Here is a 21,057-nt window from a genome sequence, read left to right as displayed (position 1 = left end):
TGGCATGGCGACAACCATTCAGTATGGATGATTGAATGGGTTCAACTCATCATGATTAAGCCTAACCACCTCACCGTTAATAAATACTTGCACCTGCTATCACTGACCATGTCACGGTATACACAATCATGGTTAACCACCAATTTTCCAGGCCTGGTCTTAGTTCACGCTTTCCTATTTTTTAATTGATATTTCTTTTCGATTTAGTAATGCTTGTGGAACGCTGAAATTGCGTATTGTCCTGTGTTGCCCACTCTACTCCATATTGACCGATCCATGTATTGTCTTTGTAAGTCGTCAATGTTTTAATTTTCAAAGTTAATGTTGTCTGTGTACACTTTTCTAATGTAGGCCTTTATCAAGGCGCTGTATTTGGGACTAAAAACTTTTGAATGACTTTGATTATGCAGTGCTATCGTGAAATTGCCATTTCCCTTGACCAGTTAACATTCCCTTAACAAGCCCTTCCTCATAATTCTTACTTGACACTGTCATTTGTCAATAATATTTCAGACTGTTGGGGTTCTCAATTTGTCTACAGTTGCCTCCGATTTACAATCCCAAGCTCACATGCATTTGATAACTGATTGCTGTTTCACCAGATGAATTCAAAGCTTTGAGTGAGGATTAACAGAATTGATGGTGTTTGTGTAAATTATAGATTTGTCAGTTCAAGGACAATTTTCTGAAAATGAACATTTACTGCTTATGTTCACTAGTTTGTGCATTTAGCGTCAATTTGCTCTATATTTGTCATTTAAAGATAAGGTTTGTTGTATTCTTGAATTTTTACTGTCATAAGCCATGTCTGTTCATGTGAAGAAAGTCTCTGCGCTAGATCGTTAAGTTATGATAGACAATGCCTCAAAAACATGTCACATCTCAACCATGTTATCATACGGTATTTATTTACCGTAGTCAGTGTAGAGGAGTATAAATGTTCTATTATCTAAAAAACTATCCAAAACACATCCATTATCTACAAAAGTTAAAACCAGTGAAGTTGGCATTTTGTGTAATTCGTAAATAAAAGAGATGATTTGCAAATCAATTTCAACTTATATTCAATTGAATAGACTGCAAAGACAAGATATTTCATGTTCGTACTGAGAAACTTAATTTTTGTTTGCAAATAATCATGAACTTAGATTTTAAAGGCAGCAACACATTGTAAAAAAGTTGGCAAAGGGGCATTTTTACCACTGTGTTACACGGCCTTTCCTTTTAACAACACTCATTAAACGTTTGGGAACTGAGGAGACCAATTTTTGAAGCTTTTCATGTGGAATTCTTTCCCATTCTTGCTTGATGTACAGCTTAAGTTGTTCAACAGTCCGGGGGTCTCTGTGGTGGTATTTTAGGCTTCATATTGCGCCGCACATTTTCAATGGGAGACAGGTCTGGAATACAGGCAGGCCAGTCTAGTACCCACACTCTTTTACTACGAAGCCACGCTGTTGTAACACGTGGCTTGGCATTATATTGCTGAAATAAGCAGGAGCGTCCATGAAAAAGACGTTGCTTGGATGGCAACATATGTTGCTCCAAAACCTGTATGTACCTTTCAGCATTAATGGTGCCTCCACAGATGTGTAAGTGACCCATGCCTTGGGTACTAATACACCACCATACCATCACAGATGCTGGCTTTTCCACTTTCCGTCTCTAACAGTCTGGGTGGTTCTTTTCCTCTTTTTTCCAAAGGACACCACATCCACAGTTTCCAAAAACAATTTGAAATGTGGACTTGGTCCCTAATATCATCGTTTACGTGCAGTGATTTCTCCAGATTCTTTTTGATGATATTACGGAGTGTAGATGGTGAAATCCCTAAATTCCTTGCAATAGCTCGTTCAGAAATATTGTTCTTAAACTGTTCGACAATTTGCTCAGGTATTTGGTGACAAAGTGGTGACCCTCGCCCCATCCTTGTTTGTGAACGACTGAGCATTTCATGGAAGCTGCTTTTATACCCAATCATGGCACCCACCTGTTCCCAATTAGCCTGTTCACCTCTGGGATCTTCCAAATAAGTGTTTGATGAGGATTCCTCAAATTTCTCAGTCTTTTTTTGCCACTTGTGCCAGCTTTTTTGAAACATGTCGCAGGCATCAAATTCCAAATGAGCTAACATTTGGAAGAAAAATAACGTTTTCCAGTTCGAACGTTGAGTATCTTGTCTTTGCAGTCTATTCAATTGAATATAGGTTGAAAAGGATTTGCAAATCATTGTATTCTGTTTTTATTGACCATTTATACAACGTGCCAACTTCTCTGGTTTTGGGTTTTGTATATAGCTGTCAGAAAGTTACATAAATGGCTCCTATGACTCACTGGCCTTGCTCATAGTTTGTTTTTTGATGGGGAATATGGATTAGATTGTGAGTGATGGATCACAGCTATGACAAGTTGACCTGCACTGAGCTTTTAGGGACATTTCTGCCACAGCTAATCTGGGTCTCTCTGTGCATCCATGTTAAAATGCCATGCATGGACTCGCTGCTGTGAGATAAATGATGCAGCCCAGGCTATATATCTCAGTAAAGAGGCGAATAGGAAAGGTAGACATTTATTTTACTTTGTCAAGTCATTATTTTTGCTGATTGTCAGAGGGATTTACTTAGGTGGTTTGTGAATTCATAATACATTCATAAATATGTTACACAGCGATTGATGAGCTTGAATGTGATTACACAACATGACCAAAGCCTGTCATGTCTGTATTCCATATCTTTGTTTGCAGCTCCTGTGGCTTTTTGGAATAGATTTTTTTTTACCATTTTAGTCCCATTCATTTGCATGCTTTGAATGTTGTCCCTTGACAGCATGCAATGTGTCATCTAGCTGACTAGTTGTTTATACCTCCTTTTGTGTTTGACAATGACAATTGGAGTTGTGTTGCTGATGAATTCTTCTCTCTCTTTATCTACTCTGCTCTTTAATTCCTTCATTTTTACTAGAGATGTCCGATAATGGCTTTTTTGCCAATGTCCGATATTGTCCAACTCTTAATTACCGATTCCGATATCAACCGATACCGATGTATACAGTCGTGGAATTAACACATTATTATGCCTAATTTTGTTGTGATGCATTAAACAATGTAACAAGGTTTTCCAAAATAAATCAACACAAGTTATAGAAAAAAATGCCAACATGGCACTGCCATATTTTATTATTGAAGTCACTTAATCATCAATCAATCAATGTTTATTTACATAGCCCTAAATCACAAGTGTCTCAAAGGGCTGCACAAGCCACGACGACATCCTCGGTTCAGAGGGTAGCGGGGGGTGTATATTGTAGCGTCCCGGAAGAGTTAGTGCTGCAAGGGGTTCTGGGTATTTGTTCTGTTGTGTTTATGTTGTGTTACGGTGCGGGTGTTCTCCCGAAATGTGTTTGTCATTCTTGTTTGGTGTGGGTTCACAGTGTGGCGCATATTTGTAACAGTGTTAAACTTGTTTATACGGCCACCCTCAGTATGGCTGTATGGCTGTTGACCAAGTATGCGTTGCATTCACAAAGCTGTAGATATTATGTGATTGGGCCGGCACGCAAAGGCAGTGCCTTTAAGGTTTATTGGCTCTCTGTGTGGCGCATATTTGTAACAGTGTTAAACTTGTTTATACGGCCACCCTCAGTATGGCTGTATGGCTGTTGACCAAGTATGCGTTGCATTCACATAGCTGTAGATATTATGTGATTGGGCCGGCACGCAAAGGCAGTGCCTTTAAGGTTTATTGGCTCTCTGTACTTCTCCCTACGTCCGTGTACACAGCGGCATTTTAAAAAGTCATACATTTTACTTTTTGAAACCGATACCGATAATTTCCGATATTACATTTTAAAGCATTTATCGGCCGATAATATCGGCAGTCCGATATTATCGGACATCTCTATTTGAGTGTACATTATGGGTTAATAACAGTATATGCAGGGTATATAATGACTTTAAATTGATACAATATTCATTTAAATCACAAAAAAAAAAATAGTGTCCCTCCTTGGAAATCAACCCAGGGGGGTCTGGAACGTAACTCCCGTGAAAATCAACTACAAACAGCTTTTAGTATAATGCATTATAGTTTCGCACTACTGCAAACTATTACCACAACGATAACATATTAGCCAACTTTATTTCAGTCAGGAATCAGAAACAATTCCTGCACTGCAAAAACTGAAATCTAAGTAAGATTAAATATCTCAAATAAGGGTGATATTTGCTTATTTTCTGTCTGAAACCGATACCGATAATTTCCGATTTTACATTTTAAAGCATTTATCGGCCGATAATATCGGACTGCCGATATTATCGGCCGATAAATGCTTTAAAATGTAATATCGGAAATTATTGGTATCGGTTTCCAAAAGTAGAATGTATGACTTTTTAAAACGCCGCTGTACGTAGTGGTACACGGACGTAGGGAGAAGTACAGAGCGCCAATAAACCTTAAAGGCACTGCCTTTGTGTGCCGGCCCAATCACATAATATCTACGGCTTTTCACACACACACAAGTGAATGCAAGGCATACTTGGTCAACAGCCATACAGGTCACACTGAGGGTGACCGTATAAACAACTTTAACACTGTTACAAATATGCGCCACACTGTGAACCCACACCAAACAAGAATGACAAACACATTTCGGGAGAACATCCGCACCGTAACACAACACAAACACAACAGGACAAATACCCAGAAGCCCTTGCAGCACTAACTCTTCCGGGACGCTACAATATACACCCCCCGCTACCCCCTACCCCCCGAAACCCCGCCCACCTCAACCTCCTCATGCTCTCTCAGGGAGAGCATGTCCCAAATTCCAAGCTGCTGTTTTGGGGCATGTTAAAACAAATAATGCACTTTGTGACTTCAATAATAAATATGGCAGTGCCATGTTGGCATTTTTTTTTCCATAACTTGAGTTGATTTATTTTGGAAAACCTTGTTACATTGTTTAATGCATCCAGCGGGGCATCACAACAAAATTAGGCATAATAATGTGTTAATTCCACAACTGTATATATCGGCATCGGTAATTAAGAGTTGGACAATATCGGAATATCGGCAAAAAAGCCATTATCGGACATCTCTACGTTTTACCCTACATGCCCTTCTCTTTCCTTAATGTGACCTCCATCTCATTGGCCTGTGTCTCTCCCTTCAGCCTTTATCAGCCCCCCAGGCCCAGACCCTCAGCTGTGTGGAGTCCTTGTGCTGCTACCAACATGGGCAGAGCGGCTGTTCCCGCCTGGGCCACTTCCTGGAGCAAATGACCGGGCCGTGCTCTACCACTGGCAACCATTGCCACACATCCAGCCGCGACAACAGGTGGGGAGGACGACGACGGCAAGAAATGATTCTCAGTCAGGATGAAAGTCCACCACCGCCACGTGGTTTTGAATATTCAGTCTGCAGGCCTGAACGTTTCAGTTCATAATGTGGCTACAGTTCTAAGATTACTTGGTCAGTCCAGTATAAAATGATGGGTTTAGCATATGATGAACAAGCCTCTGGGGCAGCACTAAAACAAAGTGCGTAAGCCTTGATTGCATTACAATTGTACTTCTATAATTCCATTAAGTGTAGCGAGGAGACCAAACCAAAAGCTTTAACCCATAGCCACACTCATGTATCATCCAGAATATTTAATTATATACAAAATGATAGTGGATTGTGATGGTCATACTTAAGCATGTCGATGTGAATATCTGGCAGCCCACTCCTAGTATAGGACCTGCCATAATATGCAGGCATGCAGTAGGCCTCAGTATTACACTATATAACCTATTTTCTCTTCCGGCCATGCAGTATTGTTGGTATATGCCCCCTGTATCTTTACAGCGTATGCTTCGGTCTCTGTCATGTTCGCCTCCATTGTTTCTGCCTCATACCATTTCACGAGTGAGTTGGTCTGATGAGCCACCTATCAGGGACACTTATTAAGCACTTTAACAGATGACTCCATAATCTATACAGCATGTGTAACATTACACTCATTTACAACGTTTAGATTGAGTTCCAAGTACCTCGTTACAAGAGCACTTGTACACCGGCTAAATATTGTCAACTGGTGACTGAAATTCAGGACTTCAGTGGCCAGATTTAATGGATACACCACTGCATTATCGTACAGTGTGGGTCTAGTTTTTAAGTCTGGGTTGAAAACCCGTATTTTTTTTCTCCGGTGCTGTAACTGGAGTATACTCTGAGCACATTCGCCTTGCTATCTGTTTCTGTGTGAGATCTGTTGGTTCAGTATGCATTGACCGAATCAGCCCTCGGTGTTCTAAGCTATGGCTTCAGTATTGATTTGACCGATTTGATTTGTCACGTGTACATGCAGTTCATTCATGGCCTTGTTCGCATCGTCAGCAGTATCACCACTGCAGACTATGCTCAACAAGTGCAGTGTCTCATCCCAGTAATCTATAAACAGTTTGTCTTTGCACTCTCCTTGAAGAGATGTGTAACTGCGATGTCATGGTATAATTTACATTGTCAGCATTGTCAGGTTCAAACACTGATGACCTCTATTAAACGAGACAAGAAGCAAAGAATTAAACGGAGACAGAATTACATTTGGCTCAATTGAGGAGAGCGCGTCTGCGCTGTACTCTTGTACAGTCTCCCAACACGCTCTGGCGAAATATTGTACGCCCCCTCTTTTATTTGGACTTTCCCTGATTACATGGCAACAGCTGTTTCTAAGGGGCGGGGGTCGTAAACAGCCGTCGTCTTTGGTTACAGAACAGTTCAAAGAAAAGGTCGTAAAACAGTTACAGAAAAGGTCGTAAAACAGTTCAAACAAAAGTTCGCCTTGAGGGGAGTCTGGTCCTGCTTCCTCTTCGCTTTGTAGTTCTTGGGTCAAGACAAAATATTTCTGTGGATTACAATACATGAAAGAAACAGAACATCTTCATGTTGCTTCCCATCCTACACAGTGGAGTTTTACAAGCCTTCTGCTTGGTAGGATTAAAGACAGCTTTTGTCTGCTCGCCGGAAACTCATTGAAACACAAAGTTTTGTGATAACTTACCGTATTTTTCGGAGTATAAGTCGCACCGGCTGAAAATGCATAATAAAGAAGGAAAAAAACATATGTCGCACTGTAGTATAAGTCACATTTTGGGGGGAAATTTATTTGATAAAACCCAACACCAAGAATAGACATTTGAAAGGCAACTTAAAATAAAAAAAAAATAGTGAACAACAGGCTGAATAAGTGTACGTTATATGAGGCATAAATAACCAACTGAGAACGTGCCTGGTATGTTAACGTAACATATTATGGTAAGAGTCATTCAAATAACTATAACATATAGAACATGCTATACGTTTACCAAACAATCTGTCACTCCTAATCGCTAAATCCCATGAAATCTTATACGTCTAGTCTCTTACGTGAATGAGATAAATAATATTATTTGATATTTTACGGTAATGTGTTAATAATTTCACACACAAGTCGCTCTTGAGTATAAGTCGCACCCCCGGCCAAACTATGAAAAAAACTGCGACTTATAGTCCGAAAAATACGGTATATACAATTATTCTAACAGGCATGCTCAATAACTGCAACTATTTCCAGCCGCAAATGCAATCTCGCATTCTTTCGAAGAGGACATTATGAAGAGATCGTCTTTCTTCTGCCATAATTTCACTCTGTAATAAGTTAAGTATGTCATAAAATAAATGTGGCTGTAAAATATAAGACGTGTTTCCCATCCGTTTTGATACAGCAATGCTTGAAATTCTGCAAACTTGCGTGTGCTCCCAAAAGGATCAGCACAATGCATAAAAAAGTGCTGTGGTGTTGTGTGCTCTACAGATTAAAGTGCTCTCAGTCTTATGATGTTCTGCGTTACAACATTTTGTGGTTACAAACGCCCTTCCATAAATTAATATGGTACAAAAAGAAATACATTTAAAAAAAATGTGTAACTGAATATGTACATAGTCGCATACTGAGGAAGTACAAGGTTCCTTTTTTTGTTTTTTTTATGTAACTTTTTAAACTTTATTTATTGCAATTAATTGGCACAGGTTAAGACCATGGTGAACAAAGAAGAAGTATTAATAAATAAATAAAAATTCATAGTAAGAGCATAAAAACTGCTTACAACCTTTTATTAACATTATTAGAACCCTTTAATTATGAAAAACACCCGTATATTGTCGTCACCTTTACACTCGTTTCACCCAATATAGTAGCCACCGGTAGCCCGGAGGATCCTCCAAGAGCAAACCTGGGCAAATTAAGGCCCGGGGGCCACATGCGGCCCATTAAGCTTTTCGATCTGGCCCGCCGGACATTCTCAAATAATTTTTTTTAGATCTTTAAGATGGAAAGTGTAGCTGCCATTATGATGTGCAGTGATGTTTTCAAATTACCATAAGTCTTGAACTATACAAAGTATTTTAATGGTTGGAAACTGCGCTTTTGCATGATACACTAGTTGCTTTGGTAATCTAATTACTTACTATGGTAATCTAAGTCACAGCAGCTCAGACGAGGCACCAAGCAGTGTGGACGGGGAGCGTTTCCACAGAGTGTTTCCAGAGCGGCCAGCCTGAAAAGCGGGTGTCCGGGACAGATGCGGAAGGAGATTTTTACAGCAAAGTTCTAAAGCTTAGTGATGTATCAGATTGTAGGTGTTTTCTTTTTACCCTTCGCGTTTATATTTTGCTGTTTTTGTTGCGTTTCGCTTAATTGTAAAATATGTCGATCGAGAGAGTGTGTGACGTTCATATGTTGTCAATATTCAGAGTTTTATCGCTCATAGTTAATATTGTAAATCCCACATTCTTTACTTTCATGTACATTCTAGGTGTCTCATTCGGTAAAAAAAAAAATTATATTCCGTTTTTTAAGGCGGTCTGTCGTAACGTCGAGATGGTCTCCTGCTGGCCCCACTATGGACTGGACTCTCACACTATTATGTTAGATCCACTATGGACTGGACTCTCACACTATTATGTTAGATCCACTATGGACTGGACTCTCACACTATTATGTTAGATCCACTATGGACAGGACTCTCACTATTATGTTAGATCCACTATGGACTGGACTCTCACACGTTATATATATATATAACCGGTATAGCTTGGTTGGTAGAGTGGCCGTGCCATCAACCTGAGGGTTGCAGGTTCGATCCCCACTTCCGCCATCCTAGTCACTGCCGTTGTGTCCTTGGGCAAGACACTTTACCCACCTTCTCCCAGTGCCACCCACACTGGTTTAAATGTAACTTAGATATTGGGTTTTCACTATGTAAAGCGCTTTGAGTCACTAGAGAAAAGCGCTATATAAATATAATTCACTTCACTTCACTTCACTTTTATGTTAGATCCACTATGGACTGGACTCTCACTATTATGTTAGATCTACTATGGACTGGACTCTCACTATTATGTTAGATCCACTATGGACTGGACTCTCACACTATTATGTTAGATCCACTATGGACTGGACTCTTACACTATTATGTTAGATCCACTATGGACTGGACTCTCACAATATTATGTTAGATCCACTATGGACTGAACTCTTACACTATTATGTTAGATCCACTATGGACTGGACTCTCACAATATTATGTTAGATCCACTATGGACCGGACTCTTACGCTATGATGTTAGATCCACTATGGACTGGACTCTCACACTATTATGTTAGATCCAGTATGGACTGGACTCTCACACTATTATGTTAGATCCACTATGGACTGGACTCACTATTATGTTAGATCCACTATGGACTGGACTCTCACTATTATGTTAGATCCACTATGGACTGGACTCTCACTATTATGTTAGATCCACTATGGACTGGACTCTCCCACTTTTATGTTAGATCCACTATGGACTGGACTCTCACTATTATGTTAGATCCACTATGGACTGGACTTTCACACTATTATTTTAGATCCACTATGGACTGGACTCTCACACTATTATGTTAGATCCACTATGGACTGGACTCCCACTATTATGTTAGATCCACTATGGACTGGACTCTCACACTATTATTTTAGGTCCACTATGGACTGGACTCTCACACTATTATGTTAGATCCACTATGGACTGGACTCTCACACTATTATGTTAGATCCACTATGGACCGGACTCTCACACTATTATGTTAGATCCACTATGGACTGGACTCTCACACGATTATGTTAGATCTACTATGGACTGGACTCTCACTATTATGTTAGATCCACTATGGACTGGACTCTCACTATTATGTTAGATCCACTATGGACTGGACTTTCACAATATTATGTCAGACCCACTCGACGTCCATTGCATCCGGTCTCCCAGAGGGGGGGGGGGGGGGGGTGGTCACCCACATCTGCGGTCCTCTCCAAGGTTTCTCATAGTCATTCACATCGACGTCCCACTGGGTTGTGAGTTTTTCCTTGCCCTTATGTGGGCTCTGTACCGCGGATGTCATTGTGGCTTGTGCAGCCCTTTGAGACACTTGTGATTTAGGGCTGTATAAATAAACATTGATTGATATTGTGAGGTTTTGTATTAGTGTTCCTGAAAATAGATATACCGGCCCCGAGACACATTTTGTTCTCAAAATGTGGCCCCCCGAGTCAAAATAATTGCCCAGGCCTGTCCAAGCGTCATTGCTATGGCCGTTGCCCGGCCACTGAAACACGGTCACGACGTAGAAATACTTAGTCACATCCTTGGTAATTCCTCTAAGTTAGAACTTGGCTTCCATGTGCTAAAACCACGGGCGTTAGTTGTTCTGCAAAAACTCGGTCAGTTTGATAGTTGCAGCTGCGATATTAGCATTCCCCGTCAGCATTGTCATTCCACATCGCTCAAGCCAAAGCTGTGTTATCGATGTGGAAGAGGAAGTGCATTAAAATAGTTTGAATGCTTGTCTATCTGTGTTGGCCATGCGATGAGTGACAAACAGTAGAAAATGAATGGATGAATCTCCATGTTGCCCGGAATTTATATCAGTTTCAGTCAGCCTGATAGGCTGTCCGTCCCACTGTTGTCTTTTGACCGTGTCAAAGTCTCACCAATGTGGATATGTGTTATTGATGAGGCAGGAGTCGAACACGAAGTCTATCGAAACGTTGTTCATAATTTTGTCAACTTGTGATTGTTGCGTAGAAAATAGAATAGAAAGTACTTTATTGATCCCTGGGGGAAATTCAGCACCACAGTTCGCTCACAATAGACGATAAACACTTAGGTATTTTTTACATGTGAATAATATAGATACAGTCTATTTTACAGCATTATTCACATGTGAATAATGTAAATACAGTCTATACAGCATTGTTTACATGTGAATAATATAAATACAGTCTATTATACAGCATTATTCACATGTAAATAACATAAATACAGTCTATTATACATCATTATTCACAAGTGAATAACATAAATACAGTCTATTATACAGCATTATTCACATGTGAATAATATAAATAGTCTATTATACAGCGTTATTCACATGTGAATAACATAGTCTATTATACAGTATTATTCACATGTGAATAACATAAATACAGTATATTATACAGCATTATTCACATGTGAATAACATAAATACAGTCTATTATACAGCATTATTCACATGTGAATAATATAAATACAGTCTATTATACAGCATTATTCACATGTGAATAATATAAATACTGTCTATTATACAGCATTATTCACATGTGAATAATATAAATGCAGTCTATTATACAGCATTATTCACATGTGAATAATATAAATACTGTCTATATTATTCACATGTGAATAATATAAATACTGTCTATTATACAGCATTATTCACATGTGAATAATATAAATGCAGTCTATTATACATTTAAGTACAGTCAAAAAGGAACATATGCATTATGCAGCCTGATGGCTGTCAGTATGAAGGACTTCCTGTGTCGTTCCGTGTTGCATTTTGGGAGTCTGAGCCTTCCACTGAACGTGCTCATTCTCTCCGCCAGATCCAAGTGTAGTGGGTGGGAGGTGTTGTCCATAATCGCTAGGAGTTTTGCTAGACTTCTCCTCTCTGACACCACCGCCAGAGAGTCTAGCTCCACTCCCACCACGTTACTGGCCTTCCTTACCAGCGCCAAGATTAGCCGCTTGTGTTATTAGCACGGAAAAAATGTAGAATCATTTATTAGGGCGTACCCACGCCTTCTGCCCGAGTGCAGCTGGCATAGGCTACACCCTCCCCAACATTGATCTGCGTGCTCTGTCCAACTTAGTTAAATTCTACAACCATCATCAAGGGTACAGGTGGTATTCTTGAGCATGTGGAAGGATCTGTTCTTATGAAATGGACATTGAGACTTACCTCTTCCAATAAGCCCCCATGCAAGTCAACTACATAGATAACAGTATATTATTTGATATGACCTTAATGTGTTCTGTCTACAGTGTGAATGACATACACTATATTGCCAAAAGTATTTGGCCACCCATCCAAATGATGAGAATCAGGTGTCCTAATCACTTGGCCCGGCCACAGGTGTATAAAATCAAGCACTTAGGCATGGAGACTGTTTCTACAAACATTTGTGAAAGACTGGGCCGCTCTCAGTGATTTCCAGCGTGGAACTGTCATAGGATGCCACCTGTGCAACAAATCCAGTCGTGAAATTTCCTCGCTCCTAAATATTCTGGGTTTGGAGCTTGCCAGGAGAACGCTACATTTTGGACTGCATTGTGCCGAGTGTGAATTTTGGTGGAGGGAGGAATTATGGTGTGGGGTTGTTTTTCAGGAGTTGGGCTTGGCCCCTTAGTTCCAGTGAAAGGAACTTTGAAGGCTCCAGGATACCAAAACATTTTGGACAATCCTTCCTCTTCCAGCATGACTGTGCACCTGTGCAGAAAGCAAGGTGCATAAAGACATGGATGGCAGAGTCTGGTGTGGATGAACTTGACATGAACCCGATAGAACACCTTTTGGATGAATTAGAACAGAGACTGAGAGCCAGGCCTTCTCCACCAACATCAGTGTGTGACCTCACCAATGCGCTTATGGAAGAATGGTGGAAAATTCCTATAAACACACTCCGCGACCTTGTGGACAGCCTTCCCAGAAGACTTGAAGCTTTACCTACTGGCCAGTAGTTAAGAGTGTCCGCCCTGAGATCGGTGAGTTCAAACCCCGGCCGAGTCATACCAAAGACTAGAAAAATGGGAGCCATTACCTCCCTGCTTGGCACTCAGCATCAAGGGTTGGAATTGGGGGTTTAATCACCAAAAATGATTCCTGGGCGCGGCCACCGCTGCTGCTCACTGCTCCCCTCACCTCCCAGGGGGTGATCAAGGGTGATGGGTCAAATGCAGACGATAATTTTGCCGCACCTAGTGTGTGTGTGACAATCATTGGTACTTTAACTTTTTACTTTTTTTTTTAAACTGCAAATGGTGGACCCACATCATATTGAACCCTATGGTTTAGGAATGGGATGGCACTTCAAGTTCATATGTGAGTCAAGGCAGGTGGCCAAATACTTTTGGCAATATAGTGTAAGTGTTCATGTAGGCATACGTTCCAACTTACACTAAAACGTATATCACTCGTAACCCAAGGACCACCTGTAAACACACAAAGAAATATGATTGAATATTTAGTTGGTTTTTTGTATGATTGTCATTGTCCCTTCACACCCTCGTGTCCCTCCTCACCGTCTCAGTAGGAAAGCATAGTTACCACAGCACTAGATACTGACCACGGCAGCGTCGGCTGCAGGCGACAAAGCAGGAGCAGACACGGCTGTCATGAGGTGTCAAAGAAGGTTTCCGTGATGAACAAACAAGATGTGCCCCCTGTGTGTTTGTCACACCTCTTGGCCCAGTCCAAATGTCAGCTCACTTTCACACACACCTTTTTAAATGGTAAAATCCTGGCTTCATGTCACATAAAGTACTATTTTCGGAAGCATGTCAGAGTGGACACTTTATTTTATTAATTAGGAGGCTACAGCAGTTTGATAAGAAATCAAAACATGTCTAAGAAAAGCTTTGTGGGCATGTTTGTTTTGTAATCTTTGGTGTTCACGGCTCAGTTTGTTTACAGTTTACAGTTTAGACCGAGAATGTCCAGACTCTGTCATTGCATGGAGGTTATTGCTGCCTTGGCGGTGTGTACACTCCGTATACATTTGTGTTTGTGCCCACTAGGGTTGTATGGTATACCGGTATTAGTATAGTACCGCGATACTAATGAATAATTTTCGGTACGATACCGTCTCTGAAACGTACCGGTCCCGCACCCCCGAAGTCACATTGCTTGTTTTTTTTTGTTGTTTTTTTTATTAAAGGCCTACTGAAATGAAATGTTCTTATTTAAACAGGGATAGCAGATCCATTCTATGTGTCATACTTGATCATTTTGCGATATTGCTATATTTTTGCTGAAAGGATTTAGTAGAGAACATCGACGATAAAGTTCGCAACTTTTGGTCGCTGATAAAAAAAAGCCTTGCCTGTACCGGAAGTAGCGTGACGTCACAGGTTGTGGACCTCCTCACATCTGCACATTGTTTACAATCATGGCCACCAGCAGCGAGAGCGATTCGGACCGAAAAAGCGACGATTTCCCCATTAATTTGAGCCAGGATGAAAGATTCGTGGATGAGGAAAGTGAGAGTGAAGGGCTAGAGGGCAGTGGAAGCGATTCAGATAGGGAAGATGCTGTGAGAGGCGGGTGGGACCTGATATTCAGCTGGGAATGACTAAAACAGTAAATAAACACAAGACATATATATACTCTATTAGCCACAACACAACCAGGCTTATATTTAATATGTCACAAATTAATCCTGCATAACAAACACCTCCCCCCTCCCGTCCATATAACCCGCCAATAGAACACAAACACCCGCACAACACACTCAATCCCACAGCCCAAAGTGCCGTTCACCTCCGCAAAGTTCATACAGCACATATAAGTCCCCAAAGTTACGTACGTGACATGCACATAGCGGCACGCACGTACGGGCAAGCGATCAAATGTTTGGAAGCCGTAGCTGCGTACTCACGGTACCACGTCTGCGTATCCAACTCAAAGTCCTCCTGGTAAGAGTCTCTGTTGTCCCAGTTCTCCACAGGCCAATGGTAAAGCTTGACTGTCATCTTTCGGGAATGTAAACAATGAAACATCGGCTGTGTTTGTGTTGCTGCAGCCTGCCGCTAATACACCGCTTCCCACCTACAGCTTTCTTCTTTGCAGTCTTCATTGTTCATTAAACAAATTGCAAAAGATTCACCAACACAGATGTCCAGAATACTGTGGAATTTTGCGATGAAAACAGACGACTTAATTGCTGGCCACCATGCTGTCCCAAAATGTCCGCTACAATCCGTGACGTCACGCGCAGACGTCATCATACTGAGACGTTTTTAGCAGGATATTTCGCGGGAAATTTAAAATTGCACTTTAATAATCTAACCCGGCCGTATTGGCATGTGTTGCAATGTTAAGATTTCATCATTGATATATAAACTATCAGACTGCGTGGTCGGTAGTAGTGGCTTTCAGTAGGCCTTTAAGACTTTAGCTTAGGCGGCTACTTAATATGTTCGTGTGGAAACTCGTTCAGTACACCTCCGAACAGAACCGAAACCCCCGTACCGAAACGGTTCAATACAAATACACGTACCAATACACCCCTACGGGGCGGTATATCTCGGTTGGTAGAGTGGCCGTGCCAGCAACTTGAGGGTTCTAGGTTCGACCCCCGCTTCCGCCATCCTCGTCACTGCCGTTGTGTCTTTGGGCAAGACACTTTACCCACCTGCTCCCAGTGCCACCCACACTGGTTTAAATGTAATTTAGATATGGGGTTTCACTATGTAAAAGCGCTTTGAGTCACTAGAGAAAAGCGCTTTATAAATATACTTCACTTCACTTCAGTAAATGAACAAGTAGATTAATAATTAATTTTCTACCATTTGTCCTTAATAATGTGTACAAAATAATAGGTGTATAAATGACACAATATGTTACTGCATATGTCAGCAGACTAATTAGGAGTCTTTGTTTGTTTACTTACTACTAAAAGACAAGTTGTCTAGTATGTTCACTATTTTATTTAAGGACTTAACTGCAATAATAAACATATGTTTAATGTACCATAAGAAGCCAATATTGCAATTTTTTTGTGGTCCCCTTTATTTAGGTACAAAAATATTGGTATGGTTACAAAACTAGTGCCCACCTTGTTCTGCTGTTTTAAACGTCCGTGATGTTTGTTGACCACTCCCATAAATTATTCATTAATTTCACGTTCCCCTCCAGCCTTAGGCTTGGTCTTGTCACAAATCTGCTTGTCCTATTTCCTTTGGGCCGGTGTCCTCACAGTGTATTGTTGCTGCTATTGTCTCCATCCCGTCCTGTGGAGCAGTGTTGTTGTTAGTCCCAGAGGTTTGCTTTGAGCCCGGGTGTTGTGGACAGCCACACGAGTGCGTTTGCCTCCAGTCAAACTGTCATTTGAGTCATCAGCAGCCTATTTCAAGCCACTGAGTTGGCCTGTTTTTGGATTTAGCAGGTCTTAAAAAAACGCTTGTCTTCAGCGTAGCAAACAGAGTGCAGCTGAATGGTCATTGAGAGGCTTCAATAATAAGATGGTGTGTCTGCGCTGCTTATTGCAGTAGTCAATACTTTTTTTGGTGCTTTTTATCCATTATAATTTATTTGTCTTTATGATTGCTGCTGTTTGCCATGAGGGTTGAGGGGTTTCAGTTCCATTGCGTGTCCTTCATTTTTATTTATTTTTATTTTGCCTATCATTCACAATCAAGAAAGACAAAAACACATCTTTCTAATTTGTAATATACTGCAAGTACGAGGTGGGTAACAATAAAGCTAATCAATCAAAGTTGACTTATATAGCCCTAAATCACGAGTGTCTCAAAGGGCTGCACAAGCCACGACGACATCCTCGGCTCAGATCCCACATCAGGGCAAGGAAAAAACTCAACCCAATGGGATGACAATGAGAAATCTTGGAGGGGACTGTAGATGTGGGTGCTGGAGCCTATCTCAGCTGCATTCGGGCGGAAGGCGGGGTACACCCTGGACAAGTCGCCACCTCATCACAGGGCCAACACAGATAGACAGACAACATTCACACACTAGGGCCAATTTAGTGTTTATATATTTGTGTATTTGTGTATATATATTTGTGTGTGTGTTTATATATATGTATATATAAATGTATATATGTATGTGTATATATATGTATCTGTATATATATGTGTGTATATATGTACAGTATGTATATATATATATGTATATGTATGCATATATATGTATGTATATGTGTGTATATATATATATATATATATAAATATATGTATATGTATATATATATATATATGTATGTGTATATATATGTATATGTATATATATGTATATATATATGTATATGTATATATATGTATATATATATATATATATATATGTATGTATATGTGTGTATGTATATATGTATGTATATTAGGGCTGCAACTAACGATTAATTTGATAATCGATTAATCTGTCGATTATTACTTCGATTAATAATCAGATAAAAGAGACAAACTACATTTCTATCCTTTCCAGTATTTTATTGGGAAAAAAACCCAGCATACTGGCACCATACTTATTTTGATTATTGTTTCTCAGCTGTTTGTAAATGTTGCAGTTTATAAATAAAGATTTTTTTTTTTTTTTTTTTCAATTAAAAAATTTTTTTTTTTTTTTTAAAAAGCCTCTGCGCATGTGCATAGCATAGATCCAACGAATCGATGACTAAATTAATCGGCAACTATTTTTATAATCGATTTTAATCGATTTAATCAATTAGTTGTTGCAGCCCTAATGTATATATATATATATTTATGTATGTATGTTTATGTATATGTATATATGTATGTATATATACATATATGTGTGTTTATATATGTATATATACATGTATATGTGTGTATGTATATATGTGTATATATGTATGTATATATACATGTATATATTTATGTATATGTATGCATACATGATATATTTACGAAATATATCTACGAAATGTGAAAATATTAACAGATGCTCTTTCAAGGCGTAGGCGGTGGCTCCTCTGCACAAACCCACTTCGCACACATACATACATACATACATACATACATGAATGCATGCATGCATGTATGTATGTATGTATGTAACAAAGTTAGGACACACCTTCTAAGCCTTGAAAGAGCATCTCTTAATATTTGCACATTTTGTAGCTGGTTGTCAGCGGGTATATGTGGGGTATATGCAAGTAGGTCCACATCACAGACATGCTGACACTCCAGACAATCCTGCTTACATCATCACAACATCCTGTTTCAGCAGTACGGTTTCACTCATCACAGTTTTTCGGTTTCCCACTAGCTGGTCAACATTGAGACCGTGCATCCACCAAAGTAATCCTCACCTTTTTTGTGGGTGACGTTGCAACTAATAATACGTTGAAAGCTGCTCGGGGAAAAAGTAGAAGTGATGTGTTGGAGATCTCTGATTTGGACTACAAAGTCAAGAAATATTCCAATTAATTTGTGACCAAACGTGTTTTGGATGGGACTCAAAAGTAGTCAACCACCATCATCGTCACTTCCTGTTATGTCCAATCATAACCACTAATTAACAGACGTGTGTTAATTAGTCCTGCTGCCCCCCCCCCATCCCCCCTACTCCTAACCCTCAGTCCCTGCTGCATCATTTCAGGTCCTGGAGTGACCCCGACAACTTCTACTCCAACGATCGCAGCATTCTCACGCTGTCTCCCATTGACGCCGCCCACTGCTGACGCCTCCACTCCACCCCTCCACTCCATCCCTCCATCCTTCATACCATCTTGTAAGCTCGCTGGCTTCAAAACCACACACAAATAGACTCAGCCGGAGCCAAAGGAGGTCGACGTTGAAGCTGGAAGAGAACCTTCTAGAAGCGAGCGTCAGGAGGTGATTTTATTGCTTCCAAAAAAAACATGTCTGCTGCTCCAAAATGCACTTTTTGATGTCTGCCTCCCACTCGTAGCATCCTGCAGTTCTGTCAACGTCCACCAGGTCTGATACCAAAGAGGATGTCTTTTTTTGTGCCTGCTCGCACACACGGCGTTCATGCTGCTTCGCTCCTGCTGACTGTTCTGAACTCCGTTTTCCCGGGGCGCCCCGAGTGTGTTGATAAAGCCATAGTTTTTTTTTTTTGGGGGGGGGGGTTAGGAAGTTCCCTTATTATGGAAGGTACGGTAAATAGCTGCAGGGTGTCGGTTTCCCCCTTTATTGCCTTCCTCAGTCGCGTTAAAAGGACGCGTGCGGACTCTGAATGTTTCATCAGCTCGTATTTTTCTTTTGCTTTGTCAAAGTGTTTGCGTCCTCGCAGTGAGGTTTCGATGGCGATGTCACCTGTTGTCATGGTGACTTGACGGCTGACACGGAACCGTGCGAGGCGAGCGTTTTTTAAGCCTCGACGTCAACGAAGCGGGGCCTCGACGGGATGCTCCCGTCGCTACGGTTACGCCTTAACGTCCCCGCTACTTGTCGCACGAAGTCTTCCCGTCTGTCGTGTCCTTTTTGGAATATTTGTTGATTGTGTGCTTTTGTTGATGAACAATAATTCATTAGGTCTACTTTGTGTGCACCTTCAGCCGCGCTGACCAATATGAAAAGTGATATAATCCATGTAAACACACACGTTTATTGACGGCGTACGAAAATAATAATAAGACGACACACGGGTGTTGTTGACACGAGCGTTAACTAATGTTAAACCGTTTGACCGCGATGCTGCATCATGTAGGAGACATTTTTTTGCACATAGAACTCAACTTTTTAATATCTTTTCAACGGTTCCATGTCTATTTATTTGTAAATTGCTGCAGTTATTTCACAACCTGGAAGTGGTTTTTGTTTTGTCGTGATCAGCAAGATCCTATTAAGTATTTTTAGGAGCTAATTAGATGACATGAATATTTCACCACATATGATAATCATGTCCGCTATTTGAAGTTGTCATCCACCCAGTGGTACTTTGGCCACATGTCTGGTGAAACATGCACAAATATTTACTTGAACAGCTTTTCTATTTGTATTAAAGCTCATTCCTGTTATGCTTTAAATGTAGCTTGTTTTTTCCCCCGGCGACAGACTAGCAGCAGAGGCGTTGGTGGTGTCAGTGATCCACAACCACTCACTTTATTGCTGTGCAGCATTTGCAATTCAATTAAAGCGGTAGGAAATCGAATGATGGCTAAATGTCCCGAGTGGAAATGTCAACTCATGTGTGTTGTGCACGTGAACACAGCTGATGTGACTCGGCGTCTCTGCGACATAACACGAGCGTCGCGTGGTGTCGGTTTACTAGGAAATCATTTGACTCTTCCTCCTGTCATCATCGCTCCTCAGCTGTGTCTTCCATCCTCTTGTCTGTAAAAACTCAGCTACTGTTTATGAAATGTTCTATTTATGAAATAAATACATTTATAAGAAGCAGGTGCCGTGTCAATTGTCACTTCCTGGGAGAACTGAAGGTCTCACCTCCCAACAAGATGTGGAAGTAAGAGCACAACACGATTATCCACATGTGACAATTGTTTATTAACAAGTAACTTTTAAAAAATTTGACACTACAAAGTGATTCTTGTGACCTTTGAGCTTCTGGGGTGTTTTCCCGCTTATTGTCTTTCAGAATCACAACATTCCGAAGGCACCAGACTAAAGTATTGACAAACATTGCTGCTTTGACCCCCAAAAAGTATTGTTCATTTCCAGACTACATGATCAAAACAAGCTGTTATAACAGAGATAATGCCAACATCAGTAACTATTTTATTATTGTACAAGCACTCTATACATCTTTTTTGTTGGAGTCAGAGACACCAAGTGTTGGAGTCTGAGACACCAAGTGTTGGAGTCAGAGACACCATGTGTTGGAGTCTGAGACACCATGTGTTGGAGTCTGAGACACCATGTGTTGGAGTCTGAGACACCATGTGTTGGAGTCTGAGACACCATGTGTTGGAGTCTGAGACACCATGTGTTG

General features: G+C 40.6%; 1 protein-coding gene across 6 annotated transcripts in view; it reads left to right on the top strand.

Annotated features, from left to right (window-relative positions):
• The window catches only part of atp11b (ATPase phospholipid transporting 11B), a 114,744-nt gene extending 93,814 nt beyond the window's left edge, over positions 1-20,930 (top strand). Inside the window, exons 30-32 of one of the 6 annotated variants that reach the window (XR_009822063.1) lie at positions 5,170-5,333; positions 18,742-18,977; positions 19,054-20,928. Coding sequence is in view for 3 of the 6 variants with exons in the window: in XM_062028598.1 (XP_061884582.1) it covers positions 5,170-5,333; positions 18,742-18,823 (246 nt within the window). In the remaining 3 variants the exon portion in view is untranslated. Of the gene's footprint in view, positions 1-5,169; positions 5,334-18,741 lie in introns of those variants that run through there. The other 5 variants (XR_009822064.1, XM_062028598.1, XM_062028600.1 and 2 more) reach the window with 5 other exon arrangements.
• The last annotated feature ends 127 nt before the right edge of the window (positions 20,931-21,057 follow it).

Source organism: Entelurus aequoreus, linkage group LG19 (assembly GCF_033978785.1).
Source record: "Entelurus aequoreus isolate RoL-2023_Sb linkage group LG19, RoL_Eaeq_v1.1, whole genome shotgun sequence".
Taxonomy (NCBI): domain Eukaryota; kingdom Metazoa; phylum Chordata; class Actinopteri; order Syngnathiformes; family Syngnathidae; genus Entelurus; species Entelurus aequoreus.
Note: the sequence above shows the minus strand (reverse complement) of the source record. Positions and strands in the feature narration are given on the sequence as shown.